The sequence below is a fragment of the Phyllobates terribilis genome, unplaced genomic scaffold (genome assembly GCF_046119375.1).
Source record: "Phyllobates terribilis strain yellow unplaced genomic scaffold, ASM4611937v1 Scaffold_10__3_contigs__length_209671492, whole genome shotgun sequence".
NCBI lineage: Eukaryota > Metazoa > Chordata > Amphibia > Anura > Dendrobatidae > Phyllobates > Phyllobates terribilis.
Window position 1 is genome coordinate 69,124,476 of NW_027362770.1, and position 12,813 is coordinate 69,137,288.

At 50.1% G+C, this 12,813-nt stretch overlaps 1 protein-coding gene across 1 annotated transcript in view; it reads left to right on the forward strand.

Moving 5' to 3' along the window:
* Positions 1–11,257, forward strand: part of LOC141164394 (ankyrin repeat and KH domain-containing protein 1-like) — a 200,983-nt gene extending 189,726 nt beyond the window's left edge. The window contains exon 33 of the mRNA XM_073649568.1: positions 10,664–11,257. Coding sequence (XP_073505669.1) covers positions 10,664–10,726 — 63 coding nt within the window. The 3' untranslated portion in view covers positions 10,727–11,257. The remainder of the gene's footprint in view (positions 1–10,663) is intronic.
* Positions 11,258–12,813: the final 1,556 nt, after the last annotated feature.

Below are 12,813 nucleotides of genomic sequence, written 5' to 3' on the forward strand. Positions count from 1 at the left end.
CAACTGTAACCCCCACACAGCCCTCCATGCAGTATAGTGGGCCTACATACAGTATAATGGCCCGCACTAGCCCTCCAAACAGTATAATGGCCCCACACAGTATGAAGAACCCCACACAAACTTTCACACTGTATAATTGCTTGCATACAGTATAATGGACCCCCACACATTATAATGGCCCCACATAGCCTTCCATGTAGTATAATGCACCCCCCCATTATCCTCCATATAGTATAATGCACTCCCCATCGTCCTCCATAGAATATAATGCACCCCTCATGGTGCTCCACATAATATAATGTGCCCACTATGGTCCTCCACACAGTATAATGCACCCCCATGGTCCTCCATACAGTATAATGCACCCCCATAATCTTCCATGCAGTATAATGCATCCCCATGGCCCTGCACACAATAGAACGGGCCCACCATGACCCTCCATACAGTACAATGCACCCTCATGGTCCTCCACACAGTATAATGTGCCCACCATGGTCCTCCATGGGGCATAATTCACCCCCCGTGGTCCTCCATGGGGCATAATTCACCCCCCGTGGTCCTCCATGGGGCACAATTCACCCCCCGTGGTCCTCCATGGGGCACAATTCACCCCCCGTGGTCCTCCATGGGGCACAATTCACCCCCCGTGGTCCTCCATGGGGCACAATTCACCCCCCGTGGTCCTCCATGGGGCACAATTCACCCCCCGTGGTCCTCCATGGGGCACAATTCACCCCCCGTGGTCCTCCATGGGGCACAATTCACCCCCCGTGGTCCTCCATGGGGCACAATTCACCCCCCGTGGTCCTCCATGGGGCACAATTCACCCCCCGTGGTCCTCCATGGGGCACAATTCACCCCCCGTGGTCCTCCATGGGGCACAATTCACCCCCCGTGGTCCTCCATGCGGCGTAATGCACCCCTCATACTGTATTATGGCCACCGGTCACTGATTTAAAAAAGGAAAAATACAATATTCGCATCTCCTCTCCCAATGGTCCATTCCCCTCAACGTGCAGTGTGAAGCTCTGAACATATCAGAGCAGCGGGCGCCCAGTAATGACGTCATATGTCAAGTAAGAATGATGGGGGTGGAAACGTCTTCTGATGCTCCCTCCTCCATCATCATTGCTCGCACTGGCCCCCCAACCTCCAGCTGTCAGTGCGAGCAATGATGATGGAGGAGGAAGTGTCAGAAAACATTTCCATTCCCATCATTCTGGTGGGCGAGTGGCTAGACAGTGGGAGTGCTAACGGGCGGAAGCTGGTCCCGGTTCGGTGAGGCCCCAAACCACCCCCCACCCCCCGGCTCACGGATCCCATAGCAGTGACGTGGCCTGCCGCCATTGGCAGTATACTATTGTATGTGAGATTGTGATGTGGGATGGAAGGGTCCGATGCGGTTTCACATCAGGGCTCCCTGTCTCACAGGCCCTATAGCCGCTGAGTGGTGTGAAAAAAAGTAAAAATCTATTTGAAATAAAAAAAAAAAAAACACCTCTTCTCACCTCTCTGGCGTCCTCCCGATGTCCCCCAGCGACCCGATCACCCGGCGGTGCACTGACCGGAGCTCGCTCACTCCCAGCAGTGTACATGGCTGCTGCTGGATGAGGTCACGTGAGTTTATCAGCTGAAGATAAACTGACGAGCTCTGGGAACTCCCTTTACGGCATCGGTTGTGCGTGAGAATATTCTCACAAATGTTCCCACGCATCACTGATGCAGTAAATGAAGGCACCGGAGCTTATTAGCTGATCTTCAGCTAATGAACTCGTTTGACCTCATCCAGCAGCAACAGTGTACACTGACAGGAGTCGTTACACTCCTGTCAGTGAACAGTGCTGTCTTCTACAGCAGTCAAATCAGTGATCTGGATTACATCATGACGGCTAACAGGTGAGGGACATGGTTGGTTGTTCTTTATTTTTTTCAGGAGACTTAGGGATTCGGGGATTGGAAATATAATAAACTATTGAAACCGTGTGTGTGGTTTTTTTTTTTTTTTTTTTTCAATAATGGACTTTATTCTGGCTGTGTCTTTATTGAAAAAGCGTCAAAACCCTTTACTACGGGGTTAGTAATGGGGCGTCTTATAGACTCCTCTCCATTACTAACCTGGGCTTCATGTCAGCCGCCAATACAAGGTTGACATGAATCCTAATCCTATTACCCCACTCGCCACCACTACACGGCAGTGGGAAGAGCGGAGGCTAAGCGCCAGATTTGGCGCATCTTATGGATGCTCCATTTCTGCGACTGCTGAGAGCTGATATTAGCCGCGGAGAGGGCTAGTATCCATGGCCCCTTCCTTTGCTATTTAATATCAGTCCGCAGCTGTTTAGCCTTTTCTGGTTAGATATTGTAGGGGGCCCTACGTCAATTTTTTTCTGGGGTCCCCCTGTAATCTAGCCTGTAACGGCTAAACAGACAGCTGTGGGCTGTTATTAATAGCCAGGGAACAGTTTTGACTAATGGCCCCTTCCCCGACTCCTAATATCAGCTCCCAGCGGTCGGCTTTCCCTCTTTTTTTATAAAAATTATGCGAGAGCCCAAGCCATTTTTATTTTTTTTTTAAATTTTAGGCTGTGCCCACTATCCGGACGTTGCAGCGCTTTGGACGCAGCATATTTTTGCTGCGTCCAAAACGATGCATTCTATTGAATTCAGGTAAATCCGCATGTGTTCACTGAACCATGCGGATTTTCCGCATTCAATACATTCTAGTGGTCAAATTTCTGTTGCAGAGACTAGCGACTTCGCAAGAGATTGACATGCTGCGGTCCTGAAAGACACACCGTATGTCAGTGTCCGCGGGTGATCCACAGCCTCAGATGCACGCACAGTGGACTTGGGATTTCTAGAAATAACATTCACTATGCTGTAACATCTGGATTCTGCATAGACACGCAGCTTCAAGCCCACAGCAGCTCCTCATCATGGGCACGTACCCAAACTCACCCGCAGCATGTCAATTTCTATAGCGGACATGCTAGTCTCTGCTGCAGATTTTGACCGATTTGAAATGTCAGATGCGGTGGATCCACATGTAAGTGCGGCATTAAAACACAGCGTTTTGCATGCAGCAAAAATGTGCTGCTTCCAAAGCGCTGTTTGTTGCTGATAGTGGGGGCATAGCGGCTAACAAAACAGCTGTGAGCTGTTATTAATAGCCAGGGAGCATGTTTGTCTAAAGTCACCTTCTTAATGTAGCATCGGCGTCTCTGCCCCCTACCAGGCAGAGACACCGTCCTTCTCACCTCCTCGCTCCCCACGCGGCGTCCTCCAGCGCTCCTCTTCCTGCTGCTGCCGTCGCGCGCAGCTTCCTGGGCACTGTGCTTAGGGCGCTCTCCCTCTCTCTTAAAAGGGGCCGCGCGCGCCGTCCTAAGGAGTCCCTGGCCAATAGCCGAGGGTCCTCCCATATATAAGGCACGTCCTCCAATATGGAGGTGCCCGAGCAAAAGTTGTTGCACAGTATACTTACCTCTGCTTCAGCCCTCAGGTCCAGTTGCCAGCCTGACTACTGTTCCAGTCCGCCAGTCTGACTACTCTCCTGCCCGACAGTCTGCCTTCCGTTCTACCCGCCAGTCTGTCTATGGGCAAGTCCGACTGCTTACCAGGAAGCACCTGCCAGCTACCTGCTGTACCTGGGAGCACTCGCCTGTTACCTGCCTGTTCCTGACAGTTACCTGCCTGCTACCTGCTGTGCCTGCTAGCCCGCTCACCTGGGAGCACTCGCCTGTTACCTGCCTGTTACCTGAAAGCCTACTTGGAGGCTCCTGCGGTCACTTGCCGTGACCACCCGCCTGCTAACCTAGAGACTTCGGCCTGCTTGGCCGTCACTTGCCGTAGCCTACCTGGAGGCTCCTGCTGTCACGTGCCGTGACCACCCGTCAACTATCCAGAGACTTCTGCCTGCCTGTTGTGTCCATCCGCTATTCCGGTCAGTCCCAGTCTGCTGACCCGTGGGAGCTACCTGCTCTCTTACAAAGTCGTCCCCAGAGTAGCACCTGGTCCCTCTGCTCGGTCCCTCCCTGGTCACGGAGTCGTTAGCCGCCGTACGACCAGGGTCGGTCTGAGTTGATACTTAGTCACGCCCCTCTGGGTCCCTCCTTGCACCGCGGCACAGAGGTTCCACCACCCTGATCCGTAACAGTTTGCTCGGGCCATGGAACCCGGTGGCTCCCAGACCCCCGCAATCTCCGACCTGCACCAGGAGGTCTTACGTCAGAGAGCTCAACAGGAGTCGGTCCTGTCCTACCTGCGGTCTGTTAATTCTCGCCTAGGTGCATTATCCGATCCGTCTGTGTCCTTCTCTGGTCAGGCAGCGCCTACTTCCGCGGCACCACAACCTAGTCCTATTATGGCCTCCGGCTATGGACCCCGGCTCTCGGCACCTCCACGTTTTGCTGGCAACCCCGCCTTAGCTTGGGGTTTCATAAACCAGTGCACCCTGCACTTTGAACTCTTGGCACATCAGTTCATCTCCAACCAGGCCAAGGTGGCATTCATCATGTCCCATCTCACTGGGGAGGCACTGGCATGGCTAAATCCCCTGTGGGAGAGATGGGATCCCCTGGTGTCCGACCTATCGGCTTTCCTCGCTGCTTTCCGGAAAGTCTTCGATGAACCAGGACGAAAATCCTCTTCAGCCTCCTCTCTGCTACGTCTCCGCCAAGAGAGTCTCACCGTGGGCCAATATGCCATACGGTTCCGTACCCTCGCTTCTGAGCTTCCTGGGATAACGAGGCTCTGGTGTCCGTCTTCTGTGAGGGTCTTTCCGGTCGGATTAAGGATGAGCTAGCCGGTCGGGACATTCCTACCACCCTGGATGACCTGGTCTAACTCGCTACCCGGATTGACATCCGGTTCCAAGACCGCACCAAAGAGACCACCCGGGAGAGAAAATTCCTCCGCCTTGCTCCTACTTTCCAGAGACCCACCTCTCAACCAGTCACTCCCCGGGCGCACTCGCCCGAACCCATGCAGATCGACCAGACCAAGATGGTCAAATCTCGCCAAGAGTCACGTCGAGCCGAGGGGAGCTGTTTCTATTGTGGCAGTAAAGAGTACCTGATCCGTTCCTGCCCGGAGAGGCCGGGAAACTTCAGTATCTAGGACCGCTCGGAGAGGTCGTCCTAGGCAAAAGTAAGCCCTCTCCATCCCTGACTTTGTCTGTCTCTATCTCCTGGGGAGAGAACCGTCTCTTTGAAATTGCTCATCTGGATTCTGGAGCTGCTGGAAACCTCATTTCCCAGTCCCTGGTAGAGAGATACCGAATTCCCACCAAACCTCTGGCTAAACCATTGTCTGTCGCCTCCATGGATGGAAGACTCCTTCCGGTGACCATCCTGCTCGTCACTGAGGCCCTAACCCTGCAGGTGGGAATGCTGCACTCGGAGAAAATCTCCTTCCATGTGCTGTCCGGACTCTCTCACTCCCTATTGCTAGGCCTACCCTGGCTCCAGACACATGAACCCGTGCTGAACTGGCAATCCGGAGAAGTACTCCGGTGGGGGCAGGACTGCCATAGGAACTGCCTGATTCCGGTTCGCCCGACTCGTCCTCCACCTACCCCAGCTAATTTACCCGGTCTACCGGCTCCTTACTGGCCCTACGCAAATGTCTTCGATAAAAAGGAAGCAGAGACACTGCCACCTCATAGGCCATATGATTGCCCGATCGACCTGGTACCTGGCACCACTCCACCCCGTGGGCGTATTTACATGTTGTCGGCGGCCGAAACCCGGGCCATGTCTGAGTACATTGAGGAGAATCTGGCTAGGGGATTCATCCGGAAATCTACCTCCCCGGCTGGAGCCGGATTCTTCTTTGTCAAAAAGGATGGTTCGCTACCCCCCTGTATTGATTATAGAGGACTCAATCAGATCACGGTAAAAACCGTCCCCTGCCGCTCATCTCAGAGTTGTTTGATCGCCTTAAGGGCGCCAGGATCTTTTCCAAGCTGGATCTACGTGGAGCGTATAACCTGGTCCGAATCCGTCAAGGAGATGAATGGAAGACTGCATTCAATACCCGGGACGGTCACTATGCGTACCGTGTGATGCCCTTCGGTCTCTGCAATGCTCCCGCTGTCTTCCAAGAATTGGTCAACGACATCTTCAGGGATCTTCTTTACTCCTGCGTGGTGGTATACCTAGACGATATCTTGGTCTTCTCTCCGGATCTTCCCACACACCGGAGGGATGTTCGTCAGGTTCTGCTTAGGCTCAGGCAGAACCACCTCTATGCAAAATACGAGAAGTGCCTCTTCGAGCAGACCTCTCTTCCATTCCTGGGCTATGTAATCTCCCAGACAGGCCTACGAATGGATCCTGAGAAGCTCTCTGCTGTCCTAAAGTGGCCCCGTCCGGAGGGGTTGAAGGCAATTCAGCGATTCCTGGGCTTCGCCAACTACTATCGTCTCTTCATCCCGCACTTCTCATCTCGGACTGCTCCCATATCTGTGCTCACCCGTAAGGGAGCAAATCCCAAGGAATGGTCACCCGAAGCTGAGGAGGCATTCCTTTCCTTAAAGCAAGCCTTCTCCTTGGCCCCAGTGCTGCACCGTCCGGATTGCAACAAACAGTTCTACCTGGAGGTTGATGCTTCCTCCTCCAGAGCGGTGCTCACCCAAAAGTCGTCTTCCGGGAGAATGGTAACCTGCGGCTTCTTCTCCAAAGTCTTCTCTTCCTCGGAGCGCAACTACTCCATAGGAGACCGAGAACTGTTAGCCTTTAAATTGGCGATGGAGGAGTGGCGTTACCTGCTAGAAGGGGCTCTATACCCGGTGATCATCTATACTGATCACAAAAACCTGGCATATCTCCAGAATGCCCAAAGACTCAACCCGCGCCAAGCCCGGTGGTCTTTGATCTTCGCCCGCTTCGACTTCGTCCTACACTTCCGCCCGGCGGACAAGAATGTCAAAGCCGACGCCTTGTCCTGATCCTTCCTATCCTTCGATCAAGAGGAGGAGCCTATGCACATCATCGACCCCTCCAAAGTGATGAATGTGGCCCCCTTGGATCTGACTCGTCTTCCACCTGGTAAGACGTTTGTAGCAGTACCAGATCGTGTGAAGGTTCTTTGCTGGGGTCATTCATCTAAACTAGCCGGCCATGCTGGCCAAAAGAAGACCTTCCTGCTCATCGCCCGGCATTACTGGTGGCTTACCCTGCGCAAGGATGTGGTAGATTTCGTCTCAGCCTGTTCGTCCTGTGCCCGCAACAAAGTTCCCAGACCTCTACCAGCCGGTCATCTCCTGCCTCTTCCCGTACCTGATGCTCCGTGGCAACACATTGCTATGGACTTTATCACAGATCTCCCTGTCTCTGCCGGTTGTACAGTCATTTGGGTGGTCGCCGACCGTTTTTCTAAAATGGCTCACTTCATCCCCCTGCCTGGTCTTCCATCTGCATCAGTGCTAGCTAAGGACTTCTTTCTCCACATCTTCCGTCTCGATGGCCTACCCCTCCACATCGTGTCGGATCGAGGGGTTCAGTTCACCTCTCGTTTCTGGCGAGCTACGTGTAAGCTGCTGGATGTCACCCTGGATTTCTCCTCTGCTTATCATCCACAGTCCAATGGTCAAGTGGAGCGGATCAACCAGATCCTTACCAGCTACCTCCGGCACTTTGTTAGCGCTCACCATACTGATTGGGTGGATCTCCTGCCATGGGCCGAATTCTCCTACAACAACCATGAGAGCGAATCATCTTCCAAGTCTGTTCTTTATAGTCTATGGTCAACATCCCCGGATTCCGTTTCCCGTCTCCACTTCTGTGGACAACCTGCCGCAGAGTCTCTGATCAGCAAATTTTCCACCATTTGGGAGAGTGCTAGGTCCGCACTTCTTCAGTCTCCGAGCGGATCAAGAGACATGCTGACGAGACGTCTGGATCCGCCTCAATTCCGTCCGGGAGACGAGGTTTGGCTCTCCTCCAAACATGTTCGGCTCAAAATACCCTCCTGCAAGTTGGGTCCTCGGTTCACCGGTCCATTTGAAGTCCTTAAGCAAATCAATCCAGTGGCCTACAAGTTAAAACTCCCAGCCACCTTACGGATTCCCAACTCCTTCCACGTATCTCTCCTCAAACCAGTTGTCTTTAACTCTTTTTCCAACAATCCAGATTCTTCCCCCTGCTCCGGTTTCTGCTGAGGACGTGTTTGAGGTAGAGAATATTCTGGCCACCAAGAGGGTAAGAGGAAAGACCTTTTTTCTGGTTGATTGGAAGGGGTTTGGCCCAGAGGAGAGAACTTGGGAACCCAGGGAGAACATCCATGCCCCCCTTCTCCTTGAAAAATTTCTTTCTGGCTTAAAAAAGAGGGGGCGTAAAGGGGGAGGTACTGTAGCATCGGCCTCTCTGCCCCCTACCAGGCAGAGACGCCGTCCTTCTCACCTCCCCGCGCTGCATCCTCCTGCGCTCCTCTTCCTGCTGCTGCCGGCGCGCGCAGCTTCCCGGGCACTGTGCTTAGGGCGCGCTCCCATCTCTCTTAAAGGGGCCGCACGCGCCGTCCTAAGGAGTCCCCGGCCAATAGCCGAGGGTCCTCCCATATATAAGGCACGTCCTCCAATATGGAGGTGCCCGAGCAAAAGTTGTTGCACAGTATAATTACCTCTGCTTCAGCCCTCAGGTCCAGTTGCCAGCCTGACTACTGTTCCAGTCCGCCCGTCTGACTAGTCTCCTGCCCGACAGTCTGCCTTCCGTTCTACCCGCCAGTCTGTCTATGGGCAAGTCCGCCTGCTTACCAGGAAGCACCTGTCAGTTACCTGCCAGATACCTGCCGTGCCTGCTAGTCCGCTCACCTGGGAGCACTCGCCTGTTACCTGCCTGTTACCTGAAAGCCTACTTGGAGGCTCCTGCGGTCACTTGCCGTGACCACCCGCCTTCTAACCTAGAGACTTCGGCCTGCTCTGCCGTCACGTGCCGTGACCACCCGTCAACTATCCAGACTTCTGCCTGCCTGTTGTGTCCATCCGCTATTCCGGTCAGTCCCAGTCTGCTGACCCGTGGGAGCTACCTGCTCTCTTACAAGGTCGTCCCCAGAGTAGCACCTGGTCCCTCTGCTCGGTCCCTCCCTGGTCACTGAGTCGTTAGCCGCCGTACGACCAGGGTCGGTCTGAGTTGATACTTAGTCACGCCCCTCTGGGTCCCTCCTTGCACCGCGGCACAGAGGTTCCACCACCCGGATCCGTAACCCTTAAGCTAAAAATATTAGCTCTCAGCTGCCCCAGAAATGACTTGAATGGAAATGCTAATGAGAATGGGTGTATGGGATTAGCTGACACACCTAGCCCTTTTGTTTGATGATGAAAAGGTGTCCGTCAGACCCTTTCATTACTAAACCGAATTTAAGTAAAGAGTTAAATAAACACACACAGAGTAAAACACTTTATTTGACATACAACAGACACATTATTTATAACCAATATACTCACCTTAGGTCTGATGGTAATCCAAGGGTTAAAGCAATGTCACACGTTTCTTTTTTCAAATCTCTTTATTTAGCTCCAAAAAGCATTCATTGATGTACAAAAACGCATTAAAAACGCGTCAAAATCGTGGCAAACCGCGTTTTTTTTTTTTTTTTCTGCAGCATTTTTCCTGCCAAGAGATGCACATATGCTGGACAAATTTTTGCAATCAAATCCTGAACGTGCGCACATAGACTTAGTATTTTTTTTTTTGACTAAATGGAAATACGCTTAGCCTTCTGATGTGTTCTTTGTTCTGTTGTGAATAAAAATGGCTAAGATTTCCAAATCATTTGCAATATTTTCTGTACATTTTACACAACATCCCAACTTTTTTGGAATTGAGGATATTTTAAAGGGAACCAGTCATGTCCCTAAATGCTATTAACCTGCAGATATAGGGTTAATATAAAGCCATGCAGCTGCTACACTGAAAGTTCAGTGACCAGGAGGAAATGAACTTTATTCCTCCTGGCAGCCTCCAGCTTTCAGTCCTAGAGGTTTAGCTTTAGTTACAGCTCAGTACATAGTGAGTGGTGGCTGTAACCACACCCCAGCAATGGCTGACCGCCGACTCTACAGTGCATCAGTGGTGAGGTGGCTGTCAGTCAGTGCCAGGGCGTAGTTGCTGCCACCACTCACTATGTGCTGAGCGGTGCTTGAAGCTGAACCTCTTGAGTAAAAGCCAGAGGATGCCTGGAAGAATGAAGTTATTTCCTCTCGGTAGTAGTGGCAGCCACATAGCATTAGAGTGCTGTTAACCTGCAAATTAACCCCATATTTGCAGGTTAACAGCATTTTTTGACATGACTGGTTCCCTTTAAATTGGGAATGAAGTTTTTTCTTTACCTATGGCATGTTCCCACTCAAACATCTATTCTTTATATTCTCTTTTCTATGGGAGATTCTTTTATATTGTCGCATCGTATGTGAGAAGTTTTGACATTTGAGCATTTTATGCCTTTTATAAACTTCCTTTTATATGGTTTGAGCTCAAGTGTGAGGGATGACTGATGTGGGCATGCAGGATTGTATTCTCTACTAATGGTTTACGATGCAGGAAGATTTCTATATTGCCTGCAGAGGCATCCCCACATGAGATCAGGAGGAATGCTTATTGTAGGTGATTTGTAGAACAAGAATGTTTTTTTTTTGTGACTTAACTTTTTTTTTTTCTTGTGCTTTTAGGCCATGCCAGGAACATGGACATCACCGCCTCTTGGAACTGCACATCTAAAATATGTTAATTAAGATACAGCTGAACTCCATTTAAATCTTGGATTGGGATGCCCAGGAGAATTTAAAAGGGCTGTCTACTACTTGGTCAAACCATTCTTAAATGCTAATCATTAATTAAAACACTTTCCACCTGCTGATGGGCTGAATCAGTCATGTGACATGAGGTCACGTGAGAAAGCAGGTACAGCGCCTACATCACTAGAACAGCACCAGTCGTCGGAGAATTTTGCTCATAGCCCCCTCCCCCCGTTCCCTCATTATTTTACAATTGAAGACTTAAAGCATTTAAGAAGGGGTTGTCCAAGTAGTGGACAACCCCTTTAATGTTTTCTCAGTTACGGTTATTTGTTTTCTTAAATGCCACTTATGTTGGGGACATTACATTGTAAAAGCATATTTCCGCCTTACTCTCTCTGAAAAAATCGCTTCATACAATCCTGTTTAAAAGAAATGGTAATGGTATACCTTCCATTTTTACATATACAGGCTATAATGACTTTCAGTTGAATTTAAGTTCTTGTTTTATGTTCCTCTTGTTAAAATGACCATTCATCCCAAATATTTAATAAAACGTTTCTTCATAGTTTGTGTTGTCAGTATATTAACATAAGTTGAATACATATACTTATACTAATTCAACATCATGTTAAGAACCTGGGAGTTTCCTGAAAAGTATCTTCAGGGAAAAGCGATATCGTTAAGGCCAGGGGTGTCCAACCTTATGGTGGAACAGTTGTCTTGGGCCTAACATGAAATATTGTGGGGCTTCACTCTGGTAGGCAGTGGCAGGAACGCAGTAAAGAGGCACACAGGTTTTCAGTCCAGGCTCAGTGTTTTATGCACACTGGCAGCAGAAAAAAATAGTTGCAGCAGACAGGAGAACAAAACTGACGTCCAGCTTGTTTAAACCACGTAGATTAAAGGCCGTGGACTTTCAGGTCTGACGTTGCCATAAAACATCCCTCAGCTTTTTCCAACCAAAAACACACACACACTGCGAGAGGCACTTGCTGGAAGGAATATATCTCCCATCCAGCACCATACCCCTCCCTGTGTCGCAATACATAATTTTCTTGATTTCTGTCACCACAGATGAGGAAAAAAATCCGTGCATAATACAAATGATGTAGCTGCCCATCAAGATTATATTAAAATTGTTGAGCAGGTCCAAAGATTGCAAGTACCAATATAGAAAAAGTAGAATAAAACGCAACACTGAGACTGCTGTATATCCATCACATAGACTAGGGGTCTCAAACACGCAGGCCGCATGCAGCCCCTGGGGCTCTGTTGTGCGGCTCTCGGGCCCCTGAGACATTTGCGTCCAGCTCTCTGGCCAGTGGCTGCTATTGTGGTGCAATCGGAGGTCAGCAGCTGACATCTGCGTCCTTGCGCGGGCACACATGACGTCATTGCTAAGCGCCCCAGCTGTGGAGCAAGAAGAGGATGCGGTTTGCTGAGGGAGTGAGGTCAGGTGAGGACATTTTTTTCTTTTTTCATTTTCTATCGAGTATGTAAAGAGCTGCAGAATGGGGGACATTTCTATAAGATGCGGACATTACTGTAAGATGTGACAAGGATGGGAAAAGTATTAGAAGATGGGACCAGGAAGGGGATGATATTACAGGATAGGAGACCATTATTACTGGACGACTGACATTACAAGCTTGGACATTATTACAGGACCGGAAACATTACAGGCTGAGAGACATTACAGGATTGGGGACATTACGGAACATAGGCTATTATTACAGGACAGGAGACATAACAGGCTGAGGGATGTTATTACAGGATTGGAGACATAATTACAGGATGGGGCCAGAATTGCTATATGGGCCAATTGGAAAACTAGATTACTGTATGGGGCAGATTGAGGGTCAAAAAAGAAAACATTAAAAAAAAAAATGTAAAAGAAAGATAATTTTTGGCCACTAAAAATACTGTTACATGTAAAAGAAAAGGCCTGTACCATAACCCATATGATAGAAACCATTAGAGTAAGAAACATGCAAACAATTTTTATCAGTCGTATAGAAAAATGTTATCTGAAAAAGTAATCTCTTGCAGAGAACGCGGCCCGTTTATCCAGCTGAGTTTTA